At 33.8% G+C, this 19263-nt stretch overlaps 1 protein-coding gene across 6 annotated transcripts in view; it reads left to right on the top strand.

Moving 5' to 3' along the window:
* Scaper (S-phase cyclin A associated protein in the ER) overlaps positions 1 to 19263 on the top strand; it is a 454707-nt gene that overhangs the window by 251894 nt on the left and 183550 nt on the right. For all 6 annotated transcript variants that reach the window (XM_027925223.2, XM_071608497.1, XM_071608494.1 and 3 more), the window contains one exon: positions 2061 to 2187. In XM_027925223.2, coding sequence (XP_027781024.2) covers positions 2061 to 2187 — 127 coding nt within the window. The remainder of the gene's footprint in view (positions 1 to 2060; positions 2188 to 19263) is intronic.

A 19263-nucleotide genomic window follows, 5' to 3' on the forward strand; every position in this document is an offset into this window, starting at 1 on the left:
CCTTCTGCATGCTGTACATTTTTTTTCAGATTCAGAAATTGAAAAAGCTGATATTAATCCAGCTAAATAAATTAACACAAGGCACTGAGAATGGTACCTGGACCATAAGAAGAGCTAAATACTTTTTGTTACCATTGCTTGGGGTTTTATAATAGGAATAACAAATAGAACAACAGAGAGGTAATGTAAAATACTTGTAAGAAAATAATTATAGTGATGTCCTATGAAATCTATCATAATCAAGAATTGAAGACAGACGTTAGGGGAAAAGTTGAACTGTTATCTTAGGGATCACTAGATAATTGTTAGAGGATGCTCAAGCAAATAACCAGAAAATAGAAAAAGATTACTCAATGAGGTGTGTGAAAACCAAAGTATGGGCTACCAAGAAGTATCACTAGAGTCACATCTCTGAGGAATCTTACAATGTAGGTAATATGTAGTATTTCTCAGTGAAAAGCAAGTGAGGTGTTTTATTAGGTTAAGTAACACCAAGCTACCTATAAATGGGAACATGGAAAGTTCAACCTTTTGAGAGTTTGTAGTGCTTATAATATCCAAACCTTCCTTGAGTATTTAAATCAAAATATGAAGATCTGACTGGGCATGGTGATGGCTAGGGAGGCTGAGGCATGAGTATCGTGAGTTCAAAGCCAGCCTCAGCAACTTACTGCGGCCCTAAGCAAATCAGCAAGATCCTGTCCCTAAATGTGTATACATTTATATCTACATATAAATATAGATATAATTATTAATGGATGGAACTAGAGAACATTATACTAAATGAAATAAGCCAGATGTAATTATAGGACTGTTGCTCAGTGGTTAAGTACTCCTGGGTTCAATTCCCAGCACTCAGTTGTTGTCTGAGCCTGTATATTGGATTGTTAACCCTATGTTTTCTTCTAGCAGTTGTAAAATTTCTGTTTGAATTCCTAGATCTTTGATTCACTTTGAAGTTGACTTTCATCAACCAGTTTCATTGTGTATGTGGATATCCAGTTTTCCCAGCACCATTTCTTAAAAAGGCTATCTTTTTTTCAGCATATGATTTTGACACCTTTGTCAAGGATGAGATGACTATATGTGTGTATTTTTCTCTGTGTCTTCTCTTCTATTTTATTGGTCTTCACTGTTTTTATGCCCAAACCATGCTGTTTTTATTACTTTAGCTCTATAGTATTTCAAATGTGGTATTGTGGTGCCTCCAGCCTTGTTCATATTGCTGATAATTACTTTGGTTATTCTGGGTATTTTATATTTTTTATGAATTTTAGAACTTTTTTATGATTTTGTGAAGAATGTCATTGACATTTGAAGGGAATTGCATTGGATGTATAGATTTCATTTGGTAGTATGGTCATTTTGACAATATTAATTCTGCCTATCCAAGAACATTGTAAGTCTTTCCATCTTTGAATACCCTCTTCATTATTAAGAAGAGTTCTTTATTAAATTTAGTTCATCATTTTTTTCTCTTTTAATATTTAATTTTTAGTTGGACACAATACCTTTTTTTCACTTATTTATTTTTATGTGGTGCTGAGGAGCAAACCCAGGGTCTCAAACATGCAAGGCAAGAGTTCTGTTGCTGAGCCCCAACCCCAGCCCATATTTTAATATTTGATTAATTAATTAAATTTTAGAATTATGTCGTTTTAAAACAAAAATTTTTATATAGCAAAAAAACCCTTTTTTTTTCTTATACTCTTCCTGTTTCATCATTATCTTTACCTTCTTCTATGCCCAAATCTTCTTTGAGGATCACACAGAAATTGAAGGCAACAATTGCTCTAGCTAATCCTATGGATGAATAATACTGTCTTCTAAATGTGTTTTGAGCCATAAGAAGTAGATTGGGGGTCTTGTATGTAAAGTAAAACCAGCCTCTGAGTTGTCTGTTTTTTCTTTTCCTCAGGTGTTCTATGCAGTATTTTAAAATCAATACCCAAAAGTAACTTGTACTTCAAATATTTAGGAAAATGAAATGTATATGGTCTAAAAATGAAGTATGTATTCTTTCTAATTCATTTATGTCATTATTTCATTTTGTATTGAAGACTTCAGCGATTAGCCAAAGATCTTCTAAAACAACTGCAAATACAAGACAGTGGATCATGGGCAAACAATAAGGTTTCTGCTCTGGATCGGACCCTAGGGGAGATCACTAGAATATTGGAAAAAGAGGTATGTAACTAACCTTGAGCTTTTGAATCTTAATCTTTATGGTCCTGTCTCACTATGAGAGAACATAAGGCAGATCCTCAATAAATGCCTTCTGTGTTTTCAGAAGCTTCTCAACAATTGGTAGGTGTTTTTTACTGTTTGTGCTTTTTAGAGGTTTTCAGTTGTTTTAATTAAATTCCTCTTAAGCTGGTGGTTTTCTCAGTCATGTTTTTTTTGTTTGTTGGTTTCTTTGTTTTACCACACATATAAGTGAAATTATTTAATCATGAATAACAATTTAAAGATAGGTAACTTATGATAAAATATAAAATTTTGAGTTAAATAGTTAATAAATCACAACCAGATTTCAAAAACCACCAGTTTCCTCGGTTTACAACAGAGTGTTTGACAGTTTTCTTGAATACTTGGAGTCATTAAATGTTTCAATGACAGTTAAAAAAATCCTTAATATTTTTTAAAACCATATATTATTCACAGTAGGAAAGTATTAAGTATATAAAGATATAAAACTTCCTATAATAATATCAACCATTAACTTTTTATTATATTTTCTTCTAATTTTGTACATTTTTTTAATATATGTTTTTTAGTTGTAGTTGGACACAATACTTTTTATTTTATTTATTCATATGTGTTACTGAAGATCAAACCAAGGACCTCTCATGTGCTAAGTGAGCGTTCTACTGCTGAGCCACAACCCTAACCACTGTACATTTTTTATATTGGTCACTTTTATAAAAAATATTTTCCCATGTCTTTATAAATTCTTTGTAACTGAATGTATCACAACTGAAGTAATTTATAACACTTAGGTGGTTTCTCATTTTCTTTTAAAGTAATGGCCATCTTTGTGTATTACCTGCATAGTTTTTTTGTTTGTTTGTTTGTTTTTGTTTTCTGGTTTAAAATTTATTATGTAGTAGTTGATATATACAGAGTGTATAGTAATAAATTAGCATGTATACAGGTACAGCTATGTACTTATTACTCAAAATAAGAGTTACATTGTTGCCAGTATAGTTAATAGATCCTGTGTGATCCTTATTTACCCTATACCCTACCTCCTGTGTGGTAAAATGTTCAGAATTAAAGGTGTATCATTTCTTTGTTTTTTAAAACTAGTTTAACTGCTTTATCATATAAATTTATTATTTTATTTTTTAGTTGTAGTTGGACACAATACCTGTATTTTAGTTTTATGTGGTGCTGAGGATTGAACCCAGGGTCTCACACATGCTAGGCGAGCACCCTACTGCTGAGCCACAACCTCAGCCCTAAATTTATTCTTAAAAAACATAATATTTAGGTTTTTGAGATATTTTTAGTTGTAGATGGACAGAATACCTTTATTTTATCTATTTTTCTGTGGTGCTGAAGATCAAACCCAGTGTCTCATACATGCTAGGCAAGCACTCTACCCCTGAGGTACAGTCCCAGGCCTCAGTTTGTTTTTGATGCTTATAAAATTTCATACCATAGACTTTGGTGATTCCTTTTTTTTTCCCCCAGTCAAAGGTATGGTTCTAAGTTTGGGGTTTTGTTTTGTTTTTGTTTTTTGTGGTGCTGTGGATCAAACCCAGTGCCCCATACATGCTAGGCAAGAACTCTTATCACTGAGGCACTATCCCAGCAGTTCTAAATGTTGTTTTGGGTTCTTTTTTAACTTATAAATATAGCAGTTTTTCATGCATTTTCTATATTGTGTAGTGAATACTTAATTGTTAGTACAGTACAATTTTAATCTGACATCGAAATCACATAGAAGACTTGGACTTTTATATGTTTTTTATCATTTTATTGGTGCATTAAAATTGTGCATCATAAGGGGATTTGTTTTTACATATTCATACATGTACATAACATAATTGGGTCAATTTTATTGCCCAGTATCCTTCCTCTACTCCAGTAGTCTCCCTTCTGTTTTCATGAGATCCCCACTCTCCCTCCCCCTTTTTTTTCTCCCTAGCTTCCACATTTGAGAGAAGATATGACCACTGATTTTCTGAGTTTGGCTGAGTTCACTTAACATAGAAGCATTTGTATTTCTAACAAGTACTCATTTAATGTTAATGATGCTAGTCCAGGAAACATACTTAGAGAATCACTGCTGTAGGCTAGGGCATAAGCCTTAGAGTGAAATTGCTGGGTTGTTAGATATGACCAACTTTAAAAAGTGTGTTCACCTGCAGTTTGGCATCAGACAATACAATCCCCTGTAGGAATTGAAAGCAGCATATTTACTTCAGGCATTGTGGCATCATGGGAGAGTAATATAAAGTCAGTTCTCCTATAAAACACATCCCTTTAAGGATGTCAGAGAATTCGTAAACTGGTAGTTGGCAGACATGGGAGTATTTTGAAATAGGATGTGCCAGGAAAAACTCTAATCCTTCTCAAAATTAGTGTATAGAAATTATTTTTATAAAGAATAAAGGGTACTTAACATTTCCAGGCAATTTCTTGAAGATATCACTATAAATTCCTAATCTCAAGGATATTGTTTTAGATTGAATTATTTACAGAATATTCAAGGAAAAAGTAAAATGATCTGTATAAGAAGATATACAGTATGAAAATCTAAGTAAGGTTATTTCATTCACAACGGGGCAATTTACTGGAATACAACTGATTTTCCGTATAATTTTAGGGAGAAAAATGTAGCCTGGCTCCCAGTCTAAATGATCTGTGTCAGGAGCCTTGCTATAAAGCTGTCCTCAGAGTATACACTGTTAAGACCACCTAAGAGTTTTAGCTTACCCACAATAAGGTCCTTTAGCTACTTTTATAACTAACATCCTTTTCACCTGGCCAAGACACAGTCACTTTATAAAGACTTCTATTCTGTAGAGTTTTAATGACATTTCAGTGTAATTCACTGATGATATTTATGATTTTGGTCTAGGAATTATAAATAACCATTCCTTTTTGTTTGGAAAACTGCCTAGAGTAACAAAATCAATAAAACCTATGCCATGTACCCAGTGAAAGATTTGAAGACATCCTAAAAGTGACAAGGGTAGGACTGGAGGAGCTTGGGCAAGCACTCAAAGAAGAATGGTGAGAAATGAGTCTTTAGGTCTTTCTCCACTTAGACCTCAAAATGCTGATGCTTTCTGTTATTGCTTTGAACGATTTTTCCTTAGATAATTTTTCTGAAGTTCTGAGAGCTACTTTAGAGCTAACAGATTGGACTCATGATGCATAAAATCTTTCTTATAATGGAAGGTATCAAGAAAAGGAAAAGACCTGGGTTTGTAGTACTTAGGTATCTGAAGACTCTATTGACTTTTTTGTGTTCTCTGCTTCCATTTAGAAATTAAAAGTCTGTAAGCTTTGTTGCATGTGTTATACTTTTAAAAATCTTCAATCTCTCCTATTTATAGATATTTGGTTGGCCTAGGGTATTTGCTTGCCTTATGAAAATCATCAAAAACTGCTGGTGGGGAATATATTCTTAAAAGCATCAAAGAAGTGGCTATTTAGTTATTTTTCCCATTTATTAATTGGGTTATGTGTTTTATTTGGTGCTGAGTTTCAAAAGAAGAAATACAGATCATCAACAAATATATGAAATACTGTTTAATATCTGTAGCAATTAGGGAAGTGCACATTAAAATTACATTGAGACTTCATTTCACTCAGAATGGGAGTTATCAAAAATACAACTAACAATAAATTTAGTGGGGATATGAGGAAACGGTACCTTCATACATTATTGTTGGGGCTACAAATTAGTGCAGCCACTCTGGAAGCAGTATGGAGATTCCTCAAAAAACTAGGAATGGAACCACCATGTGACCCAGCTCCCCTGCTCCTTATGGTATATCTAAAAGATATAAAATCAAAATACTACAGTGACACAATCACATCAATGTTCATAACAACACAATTCACAATAGACAAGCTATGGAACAAACCCTTCAAGAGATGATTGGATAAATAAAATATGAAATACACACACACATACACAATTGAGTATTATTGAGCCATTAAGAAGAAAAACATTATGGCATTTGCCCAAAAATGGGTGGAACTGAAGACTATCATGCTAAGTGAAGTATTCAAATTGATTTAACATTAGTTTATCTTATTAACAGAAGAAAGGAAAAAAATATCATCTCAGAAGAGGCAGTAGAAGCATTTAGTAAGTTCAGCAGCAAGTCATAATAAAAATTCAAACTAAGCCAGGAATATAATGGAATCTCCCTAATCTGACAAGCTGAATCTAATATATACATATATGTCAAAATCATGTTTACTGGTGATATGTTGAAAGCTTTCCCTTTGAAAATGGAAACAGAAGAAGAATGTCTGCTATTAATACTTCTCAAAATTATTATTCTAATTAATGGGAAAAAATAAAAGCCATAAGGTCTTAAGAAAAAAATAAGTGAAATCTTTATTAGCAAGTAACATAAATTGTACATAGAATTTCAAAATAATTTATAGATAAATCATTAGAACTAATAAATTTAACCTGGGTTTGTAGTACTTAGGTATCTGAAGACTCTATTGACTTTTTTGTGTTATTAGATATAAGGACAGTATGTAAAAGTCAATTATATATATGACCTCAGAATATTAAACATCTAGGCATACATCTATTGTGTTTATGGATTGAAAAACTTAGTATATATATTTCTCTTTTCTCTCAACTGATTTTTTAATTCACTTTAATCCCAATTAAAATTTGAGCACTTTATATTTTACACATTGAAATGCAGATTCTAAAATTACAGAATTTCACACAATCAGTAATGGTAAAATCTGTTAGAAAAATGTAGGAGGATTTGCTTATCAGGTATCATAACATTATAAACTTACAGTAGAGACAGGATGGTTAATGGATATAGGGATGATAAGAGACTTGTAATGTTCTGTAGTACAACAGAATGACTATTCCTGACTACAGTTAATTGAACATTTTAAAAAGGATTTTGAATGTTTCTAACACAAGGAAATGATATACGGCTGGGGTGATAGATATGCTAGTTACCCAGATCTGATTACTACACATTATATACTGTATTGAATGTCACACTGTATCCCATGTACAATACTATGTGCCAGTTAGATTTTAAAAATATAATTCAGTAATTAAGGTTGTGTGCTCTTGGAGTACAGATAGAGAAAAAAGAAGTATAACTGAATTCACAAACAGTCTCTTTCATGTGCATTTGCTTGACCCATGACATGTAAGGTAATTTCCTGTTACTATGAAAAAAGGAGGCACTACAAAGAATGAAAAAGTATTCTGTGTTCAGTGAATGATACTATAATGATCAAATATCCTTGTTTTTAAAAAATGAAACTTGACCTCTACCTCTCATCATAAACAGAAATTAATTCCAAATGTTAAAAAAAAAAATAGGAGATAATATAAACAAACATTTTCTTGGCCTTGAGGTTTTGCCCAGACCACAAAAAGATATAGAGATGTTAACAATAAAGAAAATGTTGATAAATTTAGCTATATCAAAAATAGAAAATTTTGTTAAAAAAAAGACATCAGAAAGAGAATAAAAAGACAACAGAATGAGAAATTTTTACATGTATAATCAACCAAGTGGCACTTAGAAAATGTAAAGAATTCGTACAAATTGAGGGGGGGACCCACAAAGAATCCAGTAGGAAAAGGGCTGACAGAAAAATGTTTCCCCTAAGGAAAAATTCCAAACAGCCAATAAAGAAATGCAAAAGTAGTCACACTCTTTAATAATCAGGAAAATCCAAATTAAAAGCTTAATGTAATTCAAATATCTGAATGACAAAAATTTAAAGATCAAAAATACCAACTTGGCAAAAATCTAAAGCAAAGCGAGCATTTATATACTAATAATCTGAAATTGGTACTACCGCTTTAGAAAACAGTTTGTTATTTTCAACTAAATTTTAATCATTCATAACATACTAATATCCTGAGGGAAAACTAATAAACTAGAAATGATTTATAATAAACTATAAAGTTATACTTCTCAAAAATGAAGTATACAGTTACTGGCAAAAGGAAAAGGAACAGTACAAATGGGAAAAATTAGAAACTAGCAAAGAATCGGACTATTTACAAACTTTTGATTTATGATAGAGGAGACACTGGAACACAGTGTGGAAAACTGGTCTTTTACAATGGTGCTCAAAAAATTAAGTATCCAGTTGTGGAGGGGTGTGAAATTTAATCTCACAATGAGAAGTTCCTACCCTTCTAATTTCCACAGGTATCTGTTAGTAGAATTTTACAAGATGAGTTGTGAAAACTCCAAAGCATGGCAGAGTTTGTTATAGATATTACAAAGTAAACTGTGATTTGACTTCTCTCAATTCCGTTAAAATGGTAAATGCTGCTATTGATGTGGTTTACTTATTCACGTTCAAGAGATTCACAGCTGAATCTCTATTTAAATTTGGCAGGATTCTAAAAAGTCAGGAAATGAAATTGGACAAACTCCATGTCCAGTCCATCTGCTTAAAGTGTTTACTTATAGTAACAGCATACAAAAGTCTCATGTTACTGATAAACCACAGAAAGTTTCTGGGGTACTGTTACTATCCAAACTTAAATGTAATTTTTTTAAGAGAGAGAGAGAGAATTTTTAATATTTATTTTTTAGTTTTCGGTGGACACAACATCTTTGTTTGTATGTGTGCTGAGGATCGAACCCGGGCCGCACGCATACCAGGCAAGCGCACTACTGCTTGAGCCACATCCCCAGCCCTTAAATGTAATGTTTTAATATACTTTTAAAACAGTCCATTAGATGCTTAATTGTAATCACAGTATTTTGTTTTTTATGTGTTTTCTCTTACACTTTCATGTTTCCCTGTTTTTTTAAGTTCATGATAATTATTTTGTTTTAAATTTTTGTGTCTGTATATTCATAAGAGACACTGGTCATAATTTTCTTCTCTGGTTTTGATATCAGGATAATACAGGCTTTATAGGAACAGGAAGTATTCCTTCTTCTATTTTTTGCAAGGGTTCAAGAAGTTTGAGATGTTAATTCTTCCTTCAGTGTTTTGTAGAATTTACCAATTAAGTCATATGGTCCTTGGAGTTTTTAAGTTACATCTTCAATCTCTTGTTACAGGTTAATTCAGATTTTTGTATTTCTTAATAACAACATGTAGTCGGGTCTTGTTTTTTAATCCATTCTACCAGCCTGAATCTTTTAATTGGATCATTAACACCATTTACATTCAGTGTTATTACAGAGAGATGTTTAACAATTCCTGCCATATTGACTTACTTATAATGTTTAATTTGGTCCTCTTTCTCATTTGCTTAGCTACTTTTCAAATAATACATGTCTATTTGTGAACTGTGGAGTTTGTTTTCTTATTCTGTGTGTAGTATTTCTTTAAGTATTTTCTGTAATGCCACCTTAGTAGGCATTAATTCTTTAGTTTCTGCTTATCATAGAAGGTTTTTATATCTTCTTCAGATGTGAATGGGTATTTTGCTAGATGTAACAATCTTGTGTGACATTTTTTTCCTTTAGGACTCAGAAGTTTATGCTAAGAAATCAGAAGTGATTCTGAATGGATTGCCTCTAAACATGACCTGATATTTTTCTCTTGAGGCTTTAAAAATTCTGTCCTTGTTCTGTATGTTAGGCTTTTTAATTATAATGTGTAGTGGAGAGTTCTTTGTTTGATCTTGTTTACCTGGGGTTCTGAATGTCTCCTATATCTGGATGTCCATCTCATTCTCAATGTTTGCAAATTTTTCTGTTATTATTGCCCAGAAGAGGTTATTCCTGCCATTATTCTACATTTCACAACCCTTTTCAGTTCCAGTGATTCTTAAATTTGGTCTTGTAATGTTTTCCCAGAGTTCCTGTAAATTCTTACCAGGGTTACTTATTTTATTTTCTTTCATACTGTCAGAAAGTTCAGTGCCTGACTCTTTGTCTTCCAACTCTTAGATTTTGTCTTCAGGATGGTCTATTGTGTTAGAGATATTTTCAAATGAACATTTTATTTGATTTATTGTGTCTTTCATTGACAAGGTTTCTGTTTGATTATTTTTTCTATAACTCCTTACTAAATTTCTCACTCATATTCTATACTGACTTCCTTGATTCTTACATTTGCTTTTTATGTTCTCTTGGAATTCTTTTTTAATTTTTATAATCTTTCTTTTGAATTCTTTATCTGATATTTTATCTACTTAAGTAACTTTGGAGTTGCTTGCTGGTGAATTATAAACTTCAGGAGGCATCATGTTACCTTGTTTTTTCATATTTATTATATTGCTGTTTGGATTTTATGCATCTCCTGGGTTAGATTTCTCTTTGCTTATGTGTAGTCCTTTTGAGAGCACAGCCTTCTCTTGCCAAGTGTTCTAGGATATCAGGTTTTTCTAAGTTTTTCTGTATATTCCCAGATTTATTTTGTAGTATAGTTTCCCTACTAGTTCTTTGGTGATGATTATACACTATATTTTGATATAGTGTTTATTATGAACAGAGTTTGAAGATTCTGCTTTACTGCAGGATCCTCTTTGTTGATCTGGAAGGTGGGTTGTACACAGCAGAATATAGAGTACATCCTCTGTGATTATTATTCTTTACCCGGCAACTCTGTCTAAAGGGTATCTTGATTAAGACCCCTTGTAGATGTGCCCACAGCTTCATGTTAATTCTCTGTTTTTGCTATAGAAATGAATGTCATGAATGAAACCTGTGGGCCTTCCCCGCCATTCGTACTTGGAGCCTGGCTGTTAGATTGGGATTTTTGTCTTTTCTCTTCTTCATAACAAAGTATTGTTGTACTTTGAACATGGTTATTTTGTGAAGCAAGGTACACTGTCTCTTGGCTGGATTTAGATCATCAGAAGAGCTACCCAGTGAACCTCTAGTGTCCTGACAGATTCCAAGCTTAATTCTCTCAGTAAAAGGGAGAAGCAAATAATAGTAACAATAGCAGCAGACAAGATACAATATCAAAATAAATACCCATTGTCTTCTATGACATCTGCAACACTAATTGCCACAAAAACAGGAATTGTGGGGTCAGCAGTTGCCAACAGCAAAAATAATAAAGAGCTGTGAACTGGATCTGGCATTAAAGTTGACAACAGGTGTCACCTACACCATCCATAGTACTAATCACTGCAACAACATGAATGGTGAGGCAAGAGTTACGTAAACCAAATAGTTCTAAAAGATGGTAAAAATGCAGTTTAATAAGAGAAAAAAATGTGATAAAAAGGTAAAAGAAAGCTTAGAATGCTGAAAATGTGAACAGAGAGAAAGAAGAGATGTATTGAGTGATGGCTATAAAGAAGGAGGAGAAATAATAAGTAAAGGAAGAGAGAACAAATGAATTTGGCTATTAGAGGGACAAGAAATCAGGAAAGAGAAAGAAGAGAAACAACCCAAAACAAAACCAAAATAAATAAAAACCCTAACACTCAAAGGACAACTTCAAAGAAAAGTAACAGTATCTTTAAAAAAAAAACCTGTTAAAATAAGTAAAAAAGAAACGTGTGTATGTGTATGAAACAATACAGCAATACACAATGAAGGAAGGAAGAAAGACGGTTCTTCATGAAAAAGAAAAGAATTTTCTCCACTGCTGTGGTCAAAATTGTCAAGGATGGAAGATCACTGCCTATGACCAACTGTGCATTTTTCATTCCCTTTTGGTTGTGCACCCCTTAGAGCAGGGACTGGGGATTGTTAAACTTGTCCTCTTTTTGTATTCCTCACTGAGCTACCAGATGGAATGATCTACAACTGAAAGTGTGTGAAATACCTTTAAACTTCCCTTCTCACCAGTAAAAGGTAGCATGAAATAAAAAGTACTGTTGATTGGAGTTTTGATCAAACAGACTAGATCACTGAACTCCCAGACTACAGCTGCTGTGGAGTTCTAAGTAGAAATTTCCTTCAGAGGAAATTTAGCCCTAATCAGGCCTTAGGGACTTTGTTGAATGGTATCTCCTTATGTTTTTCTAGGTGCACCCTAGGCCACTTAGCAGGTGCTTGCCAGAATATTATGGCAGTACTTGTTATGATCTCCCAGGCTCCCACAGCAGCAAACTGCAGTATGGTCTTCAGTATGGTTCCCTGTGTCAGCTCTCTGGTTGCCAATTGAGAAACAAAAAGCACTTTTTAAACACATTAGCTGTGCAGCCTTCGGAACAACTATGTTCAGGCTGCTTTCCTGTTCTGCAGGTTTTTCTACACCAGATTTGTCTGATGGGTTTTTCTCTCTGTGTTTGTTATCCACCCCCTCTGCTATGTACTGGCACCCAGACACAACCAGCTTGGCTCTGATATAGTCTTTATAGTTCTTTGTTTAGTGCACCAGAATTCCTGATTAGGGCTAAATCTCTCCTCGCCTAGAGACTTTGTCCCATACTGAATTTTAGTGAATTCCCTCTTTCACCCACCTCCCTGAGAAGCAGTATTCTCTCTGCTTGAATCTTGAGCCATGGAGCCAACTGGAAATTCAGCCTTCCTCTAACCTACCATCTTGAATCCAACTCTAATATTATTTTAAAACCATATTTCTAAAATAAAACATATAACCATAGAAGAATATGAAATGATATAAAATATGAATTTTAGAAAATGGCTATTCCAGTTAACAAGTTGTATAACTGAACATCAACCTGTTTCATATTAAGCCATGTTGCAAATCTTAAAAATTATATACTGCATTCTGTTTAGAAAGTTATAACACATTAGAATTTAGTTGAAAAGAACAAGATTTGTATTGGCTGACTGAGCACTGTACAAGTCCCCATTCAAAAAAGTATCCTCATTGACTAGAAATATAGATCATTAGACTACTGTTGACTTTTGAATCAGTCCCACACATATTTTTCCCCCACACTTTGTGTGTGTATATATGTGTGTGTCGTGGTGGTGGTGGTGGTTTGTTGTTTCTTCTTGGGAACAGAGAGATTATTACATGCCTAGAGAGATCTAGGCATGACAAACCAAACTGAGATTCAATGCACTGTGGTAAACCATGTTTCCTTAAAACAGTTCTAAAGGAGGTTACTCATAGTTATTAGATAAAATAGGACACTTTCCTCAAGTACCAGTTTTATTCAAACATCTCAACTAAAAAAGTTGAAACCATTTTTACATTATGTTTTTGTTTATACTTCTCCAAAAGACTATTTTCATAATATTCTCCTAGTGTAGTTCCTCCCTTTGCTGTTTTTCCCTTTTATTTTTTATTTCTTCTTCATGAAATATTTTATAGAGTATGTTTTCTAGTGCAGTATTTCTAATTGTGAATTCTTTTCACTTGTGTATCTCATGAAAGTTTTTTCTTTCATCATCAAATCTGAAATTTAATTTTAACTGGTATATTATTCTTGATTGTCACCCTTTGTCTTGCAGAGCTTGGTATATATATATTTCAAGACTTCCTAGCTTTTAGGGTGGCCATTGAGAAATCAGCTGAGATCAGCATTAATTTTCCTCTAAATGTGACCTGACAATTTTCTGTAGCAGACTTTAAAATTCTTACTAAAATATTGGCAAATCAAATATAAAAACATATTAAAAAGATAGCACACCATGTTCAAGTGGATTTCATTCCAGAGATGAAAGGCTGATTTAGCATATGGATATAAATAAATATAATTTACCACATTATAGACTTAAAAACAAGAATCACATAAAATTATATCAATAGATACAGAAGAAGAATTTGACAAAATACAGCATCCATTCATGTTCAAAACACTTCAAAAACTAGAGATAATAGGACCATACCTCAACATTATAAAAGCTATATATGTCATACCCAAAGCCAGCTTCATCCTCAATGGAGAAAAACTCAAATAATTCCTTGTAATAATTGGAAGAAGATAGAGATGCCCTCTTTTACCACTTCTGTTCAACATAGTTCTGGAAACACTAGCTAGAGCAATTAGTAAAAAATAAATAAATAGATAGATATATAGATAGGTAGATAGATAGATAAATAAATGGATACAAATAGAAAAAGAAGACCTCCAACTATCCCTATAGGCTGATGACATGATACTATATTTAGAAGACCCAAAAGAACTCTACCAGAAAACTTCTAGAACTCATAAGCAAATTCAGCAAAGTAGCAGGATACAAAATTAACACTCATAAATCATTTACATTCCTACACACCAATGTTGAATCAGCTGCAAGAGAAGTTAGAAAAACGATTCCATTCACATTAGCCTCAAAAAGAACTAAAATACTTGAGAATCATTCTAACATAAGAGGTAAAAGACCTCTACAAACAAAATCACAGAACACTAAAAGTTAAGAAATTAAAGAAGACGTTAGAAGATGGAAAGATCTCCCCTGTTCTTGGATAGGCAGAGTTAATATTGTCAAAATGGTCATAGTGCCAAAAGTGCTATGCAGATTTAATGCAATTCCTATTAAAATTGAAATGACGTTATTTATAGAAATAGAAAAGGCCGTCATGAAATTCATTTCGAAAAACAAGAGGCCAGAATAGTCAAAGCAATCCTTGGTGAGAAAAGTGAAGCAGGAAACATCGCATTACCAAACCTTAAATTATACTACAGAGTTATAGTAACAAAAACGGTGTGGTATTGGTACCAATATGGAAATAAAAACCAATGGAGCAGAATAGAAGACACAGAGACAAATCCACACAAATACTACTGTGTCATACTTGACAAAAGTACCATAAATATATTGGAGAAAAGGTAGCTTCTTCAAAAAATTGGGCTGGAAAATTGGAAATCCATATGTAGCAGAATGCAGTTGAACCCCTGTCTCTCACCCTGCACAAAACTCAAAGTGGTTCAAGGACCTGGGCATTAGATCAGAAACCCTGTATCTAGTAGAAGAAAATGTAGGTCAAATACTCCATTATGTCAGCTTAGGAACTGAGTTCCTCAACAGGACTCCTAAAGCACAAGAAGTCATATTAATAAATGCAATGCTATCAAACTTAAAAGCTTCTTCACAGCAAAGGAAACAAATAAGAATGTGAAAAGGGAGTCTACAGAATGGGAGAAAATCATTGCTATCTTCATCTCAGAGCATTAATCTCCAGGATATAGAAAGAACTAAAAAAAAAAAAAACAACAACGTGGAATGGAACCACCATTTGAAAATTATTCCATTCCTTGGTATATACTCAAAGAACTTAAAAATCAGCATATTACAATGACACAGCCACATCAATGTGTATAGCAGCTCAAGTCATAATAGCTAAGCTATGGAATTAACCTAGATGACCTTTAACATATGAATGGATTAAGAAAATGTGGTGTATATGTACACAATAGAATATTACTCAGCCATAAAGAAAAATGAAATTATGGCATTTGCCAGTAAATGAATGGAAGTGGAGACTGTCATTCTAAGTGAAATAAGTCAAACCCAAAAAACAAAGGCCAAATATTCTCTGTGATATGTGGATCCTGACACATAAAAAGGAGTTGAGAGGGGTGGAATAAAAGTTCACTGGGTTAGACAAAGGGAAAGGAAAGTAAGGTAGAGGGATGGGAATAGGAAAGACCAAAGAATGAATCTGACAGAACTTTGCATATTTGAATACTCAACCAGTGAACTCCTCATCACATACAACTGCAAGAATAGGATCCTAGTTAGAATTAAGTTATATCCCATATATGTATTATATGTCAAAGTACACTCCACTGTCATGTATATCTAAAAAGAGCAAATAATTTTTTTAAAAAATGCAATGACATGTTACACATAAAAAAAGGTTGGATTTAAGTACAAGAGGATGTTATGAGTTGAATAATGTAAATCTCTCAACACCAAATAAATATGTTGAATTCCTAATACCCAATGTGACCTTATTTGGAAATAAAGTCATTGCAGATATAATTAGATAAGGTGATGTTATACTAGAGTTGAGTGGGCCCCAAATTAAATGTAATTGATCTCCTTATAAATAAGATGGTATGTGATGGTCAACACACAGACAAGGCCACATGTCAGCAAAGGCGTTGATGGGACTTACATAGCTGCAAGCCAGGGAATGCCAAAGATGGACAGAAAACCACCAGCAGCTAGAAAGGGGAAGAATTCCCTAAGCATTTCAGAATGACCCTGCCCACACCTTAATTTTGGACCCCCCAGTTTCTGAAACTGTGAGACAGTAAACTACTTTTGTTTTGGAAAAAAAATTAGAATATTTTGATTACTTCAAAAAGAAACCTGTACGCATTAGTAATAATTCCTTATTTCTCCTTATGCTTCCCATCCTGGGCAACCACTAAGCTATTTTTTGTTAACATAATTGTTATGAGCATTTTTTATAAATGGAGTCATACAAATGTAGTCTTTTGTGATTGGCTTTTTTCACTTAACATAAATTTCAAGACTCATCCATATTGTAGCATGTATGAGTATTCTGTTGATTTTCTTGCTGAAAAATAATCCATTGTATGTATACACCAGTAGACCTTGTAGTCAACCAACAGTTTATTTTGTTGATAGTTATTTGAGTTGTTTCTATTTTGGGCTATTAATAATGCTGGTATAATCATTTTTGTACAAATATTTTGTGGACATATTTTGTGGTCTTCAAGCTACGTTTCTAAAAGTAGAATTGCCAGGTTGTACAATATTAAACTTTTCAGGAAACTGGCAAAATTTCCACAATGGCTGCATCATTCTGCATTTCCACAAGCTGTATTTGATGTTTACCATTTCTTCATATTCTTCTTACTGTCTTTGTAAGTGGGTATAAAGTAGTCTCTCGTATACCTTTTATTTTTTTTATTAGTTGTTCAAAACATTACATAACTCTTAACATATCATATTTCATACATTTCATTCAAGTGGGTTATGAACTCCCATTTTTCCCCCGTATACAGATTGCAGAATCACATCGGTTACACATCCACATTTTTACATACTGCCATACTAGTGTCTGTTGTATTCTGCTGCCTTTCCTATCCTCTACTATCCCCCCTCCCCTCCCCTCCCATCTTCTCTCTCTACCCCATCTACTGTACTTCATTTCTCTCCCTTGTTTTTCCCCCCTTTCCCTTCACCTCTTCTTATATGTAATCTTGTATAATGATGAGGGTCACCTTCCATTTCCATGCAATTTCCCTTCTCTCTCCCTTTCCCTCCCACCTCTCATCCCTGTTTAATGTTAATCTTCTTCTCATGCTCTTCTTCCCTGCTCTGTTCTTAGTTTCTCTCCTTATATCAAAGATGACATTTGGCATTTATTTTTTAGGGATTGGCTAGCTTCACTTAGCATAATCTGCTTTAGTGCCATCCATTTCCCTGCAAATGCCATGATTTTGTCATTTTTTAGTGGTGAGTAGTACTCCATTTTGTATAAATGCCACATTTTTCTTTATCCATTCATCTATTGAAGGGCATCTAGGTTGGTTCCGCAGTCTAGCTATTGTGAATTGTGCTGCTATGAACATCAATGTAGCAGTATCCCTATAGTACGCTCTTTTAAGGTCTTCAGGGAATAGTCCAAGAAGGGGAATAGCTGGGTAAAATGGTGGTTCCATTCCCAGCTTTCCAAGGAATCTCCATACTGCTTTCCACATTGGCCGCACCAATTTGCAGTCCCACCAGCAATGTAGAAGAGTACCCTTTTCCCCACATCCTCGCCAGCACTTGTTGTTGTTTGACTTCATAATGGCTGCCAATCTTACTGGAGTGAGATGGTATCTTAGGGTGGTTTTGATTTGCATTTCTCTGACTGCTAGAGATGTGAGCATTTTTTCATGTACTTGTTGATTGATTGATTGTCCTCCTCTGAGAAGTGTCTGTTCAGGTCCTTGGCCCATTTGTTGATTGGGTTATTTGTTATCTTATTTTTAATTTTTTGAGTTCTTTGTATACTCTGGATATTAGGGCTCTATCTGAAGTGTGAGGAGTAAAAATTTGTTCCCATGATGTAGGCTCCCTATTTACCTCTCTTATTGTTTCTCTTGCTGAGAAAAAACTTTTTAGTTTAAGTAAGTCCCATTTGTTGATTCTTGTTATTAACTCTTGTGCTATGGGTGTCCTATTAAGGAATTTGGAGCCCGACCCCACAATATGTAGATTGGAACCAACTTTTTCTTCTATCAGGCGCAGAGTCTCTGATTTGATATCAAGCTCTTTGATCCATTTTGAGTTAACTTTTATGCATGGCAAGAGAAAGGGATTCAGTTTCATTTTTTTGCATATGGATTTCCAGTTTTCCCAGCACCATTTGTTGAAGCTGCTATCCTTCCTCCATTGCATGCTTTTAGCCCCTTTATCAAATATAAGATAGTTGTAATTTTGTGGATTGGTCCCTGTGTCCTCTATTGTGTACCATTGGTCCACCCGCCTGTTTTGGTACCAGTACCATGCTGTTTTTGTTACTATGGCTCTTTAGTATAGTGTGAAATCTGGTATCACTATACCGCCTGATTCACACTTCCTGCTTAGAATTGCTTTTGCTATTCTGGGTCTTTTATTTTGCCACATGAATTTCATGATTGCTTTATCGATTTCTACAAGAAATGCCGTTGGGATTTTGATTGGCATTGCATTAAACCTATAGAGAACTTTTGGTAATATCACCATTTTGATGATGTTAGTTCTGCCTATCCATGAACAGGGTATATTTTTCCATCTTCTAAGATCTTCCTCCATTTCTCTCTTTAAGGTTCTGTAGTTTTCATTGTATAAATCTTTCACCTCTTTTGTTAGGTTGATTCCCAAGTATTTTATTTTTTTTTGAGGATTTTATGAATGGGGTGTTTTTCCTCATTTCCGTTTCAGAAGTTTTGTCACTCATGTACAGAAACGCCTTTGATTTATGCGTGTTGATTTTATATCCTGCCACTTTGCTGAATTCATTTATTAATTCTAGTAGTTTCTTTGTAGACCCTTTTGGGTCTTCTAGGTATAGAATCATGTCCCCCGCAAATAGTGATAATTTAAGTTCTTCTTTTCCTATTTTTATGCCTTTACTTTCTTTTGTCTGTCTAATTGCTCTGGGCAGTATTTTGAGAACTAAATTGAATAGAAGTGGTGAGAGAGGGCATCCCTGTCTTGTTCCGGATTTTAGAGGGAATACCTTCAGTTTTTCTCCATTTAGAATGATGCTAGCCTG

This window comes from Marmota flaviventris, chromosome 2, assembly GCF_047511675.1.
Source record: "Marmota flaviventris isolate mMarFla1 chromosome 2, mMarFla1.hap1, whole genome shotgun sequence".
In the NCBI taxonomy this organism is placed as follows: domain Eukaryota; kingdom Metazoa; phylum Chordata; class Mammalia; order Rodentia; family Sciuridae; genus Marmota; species Marmota flaviventris.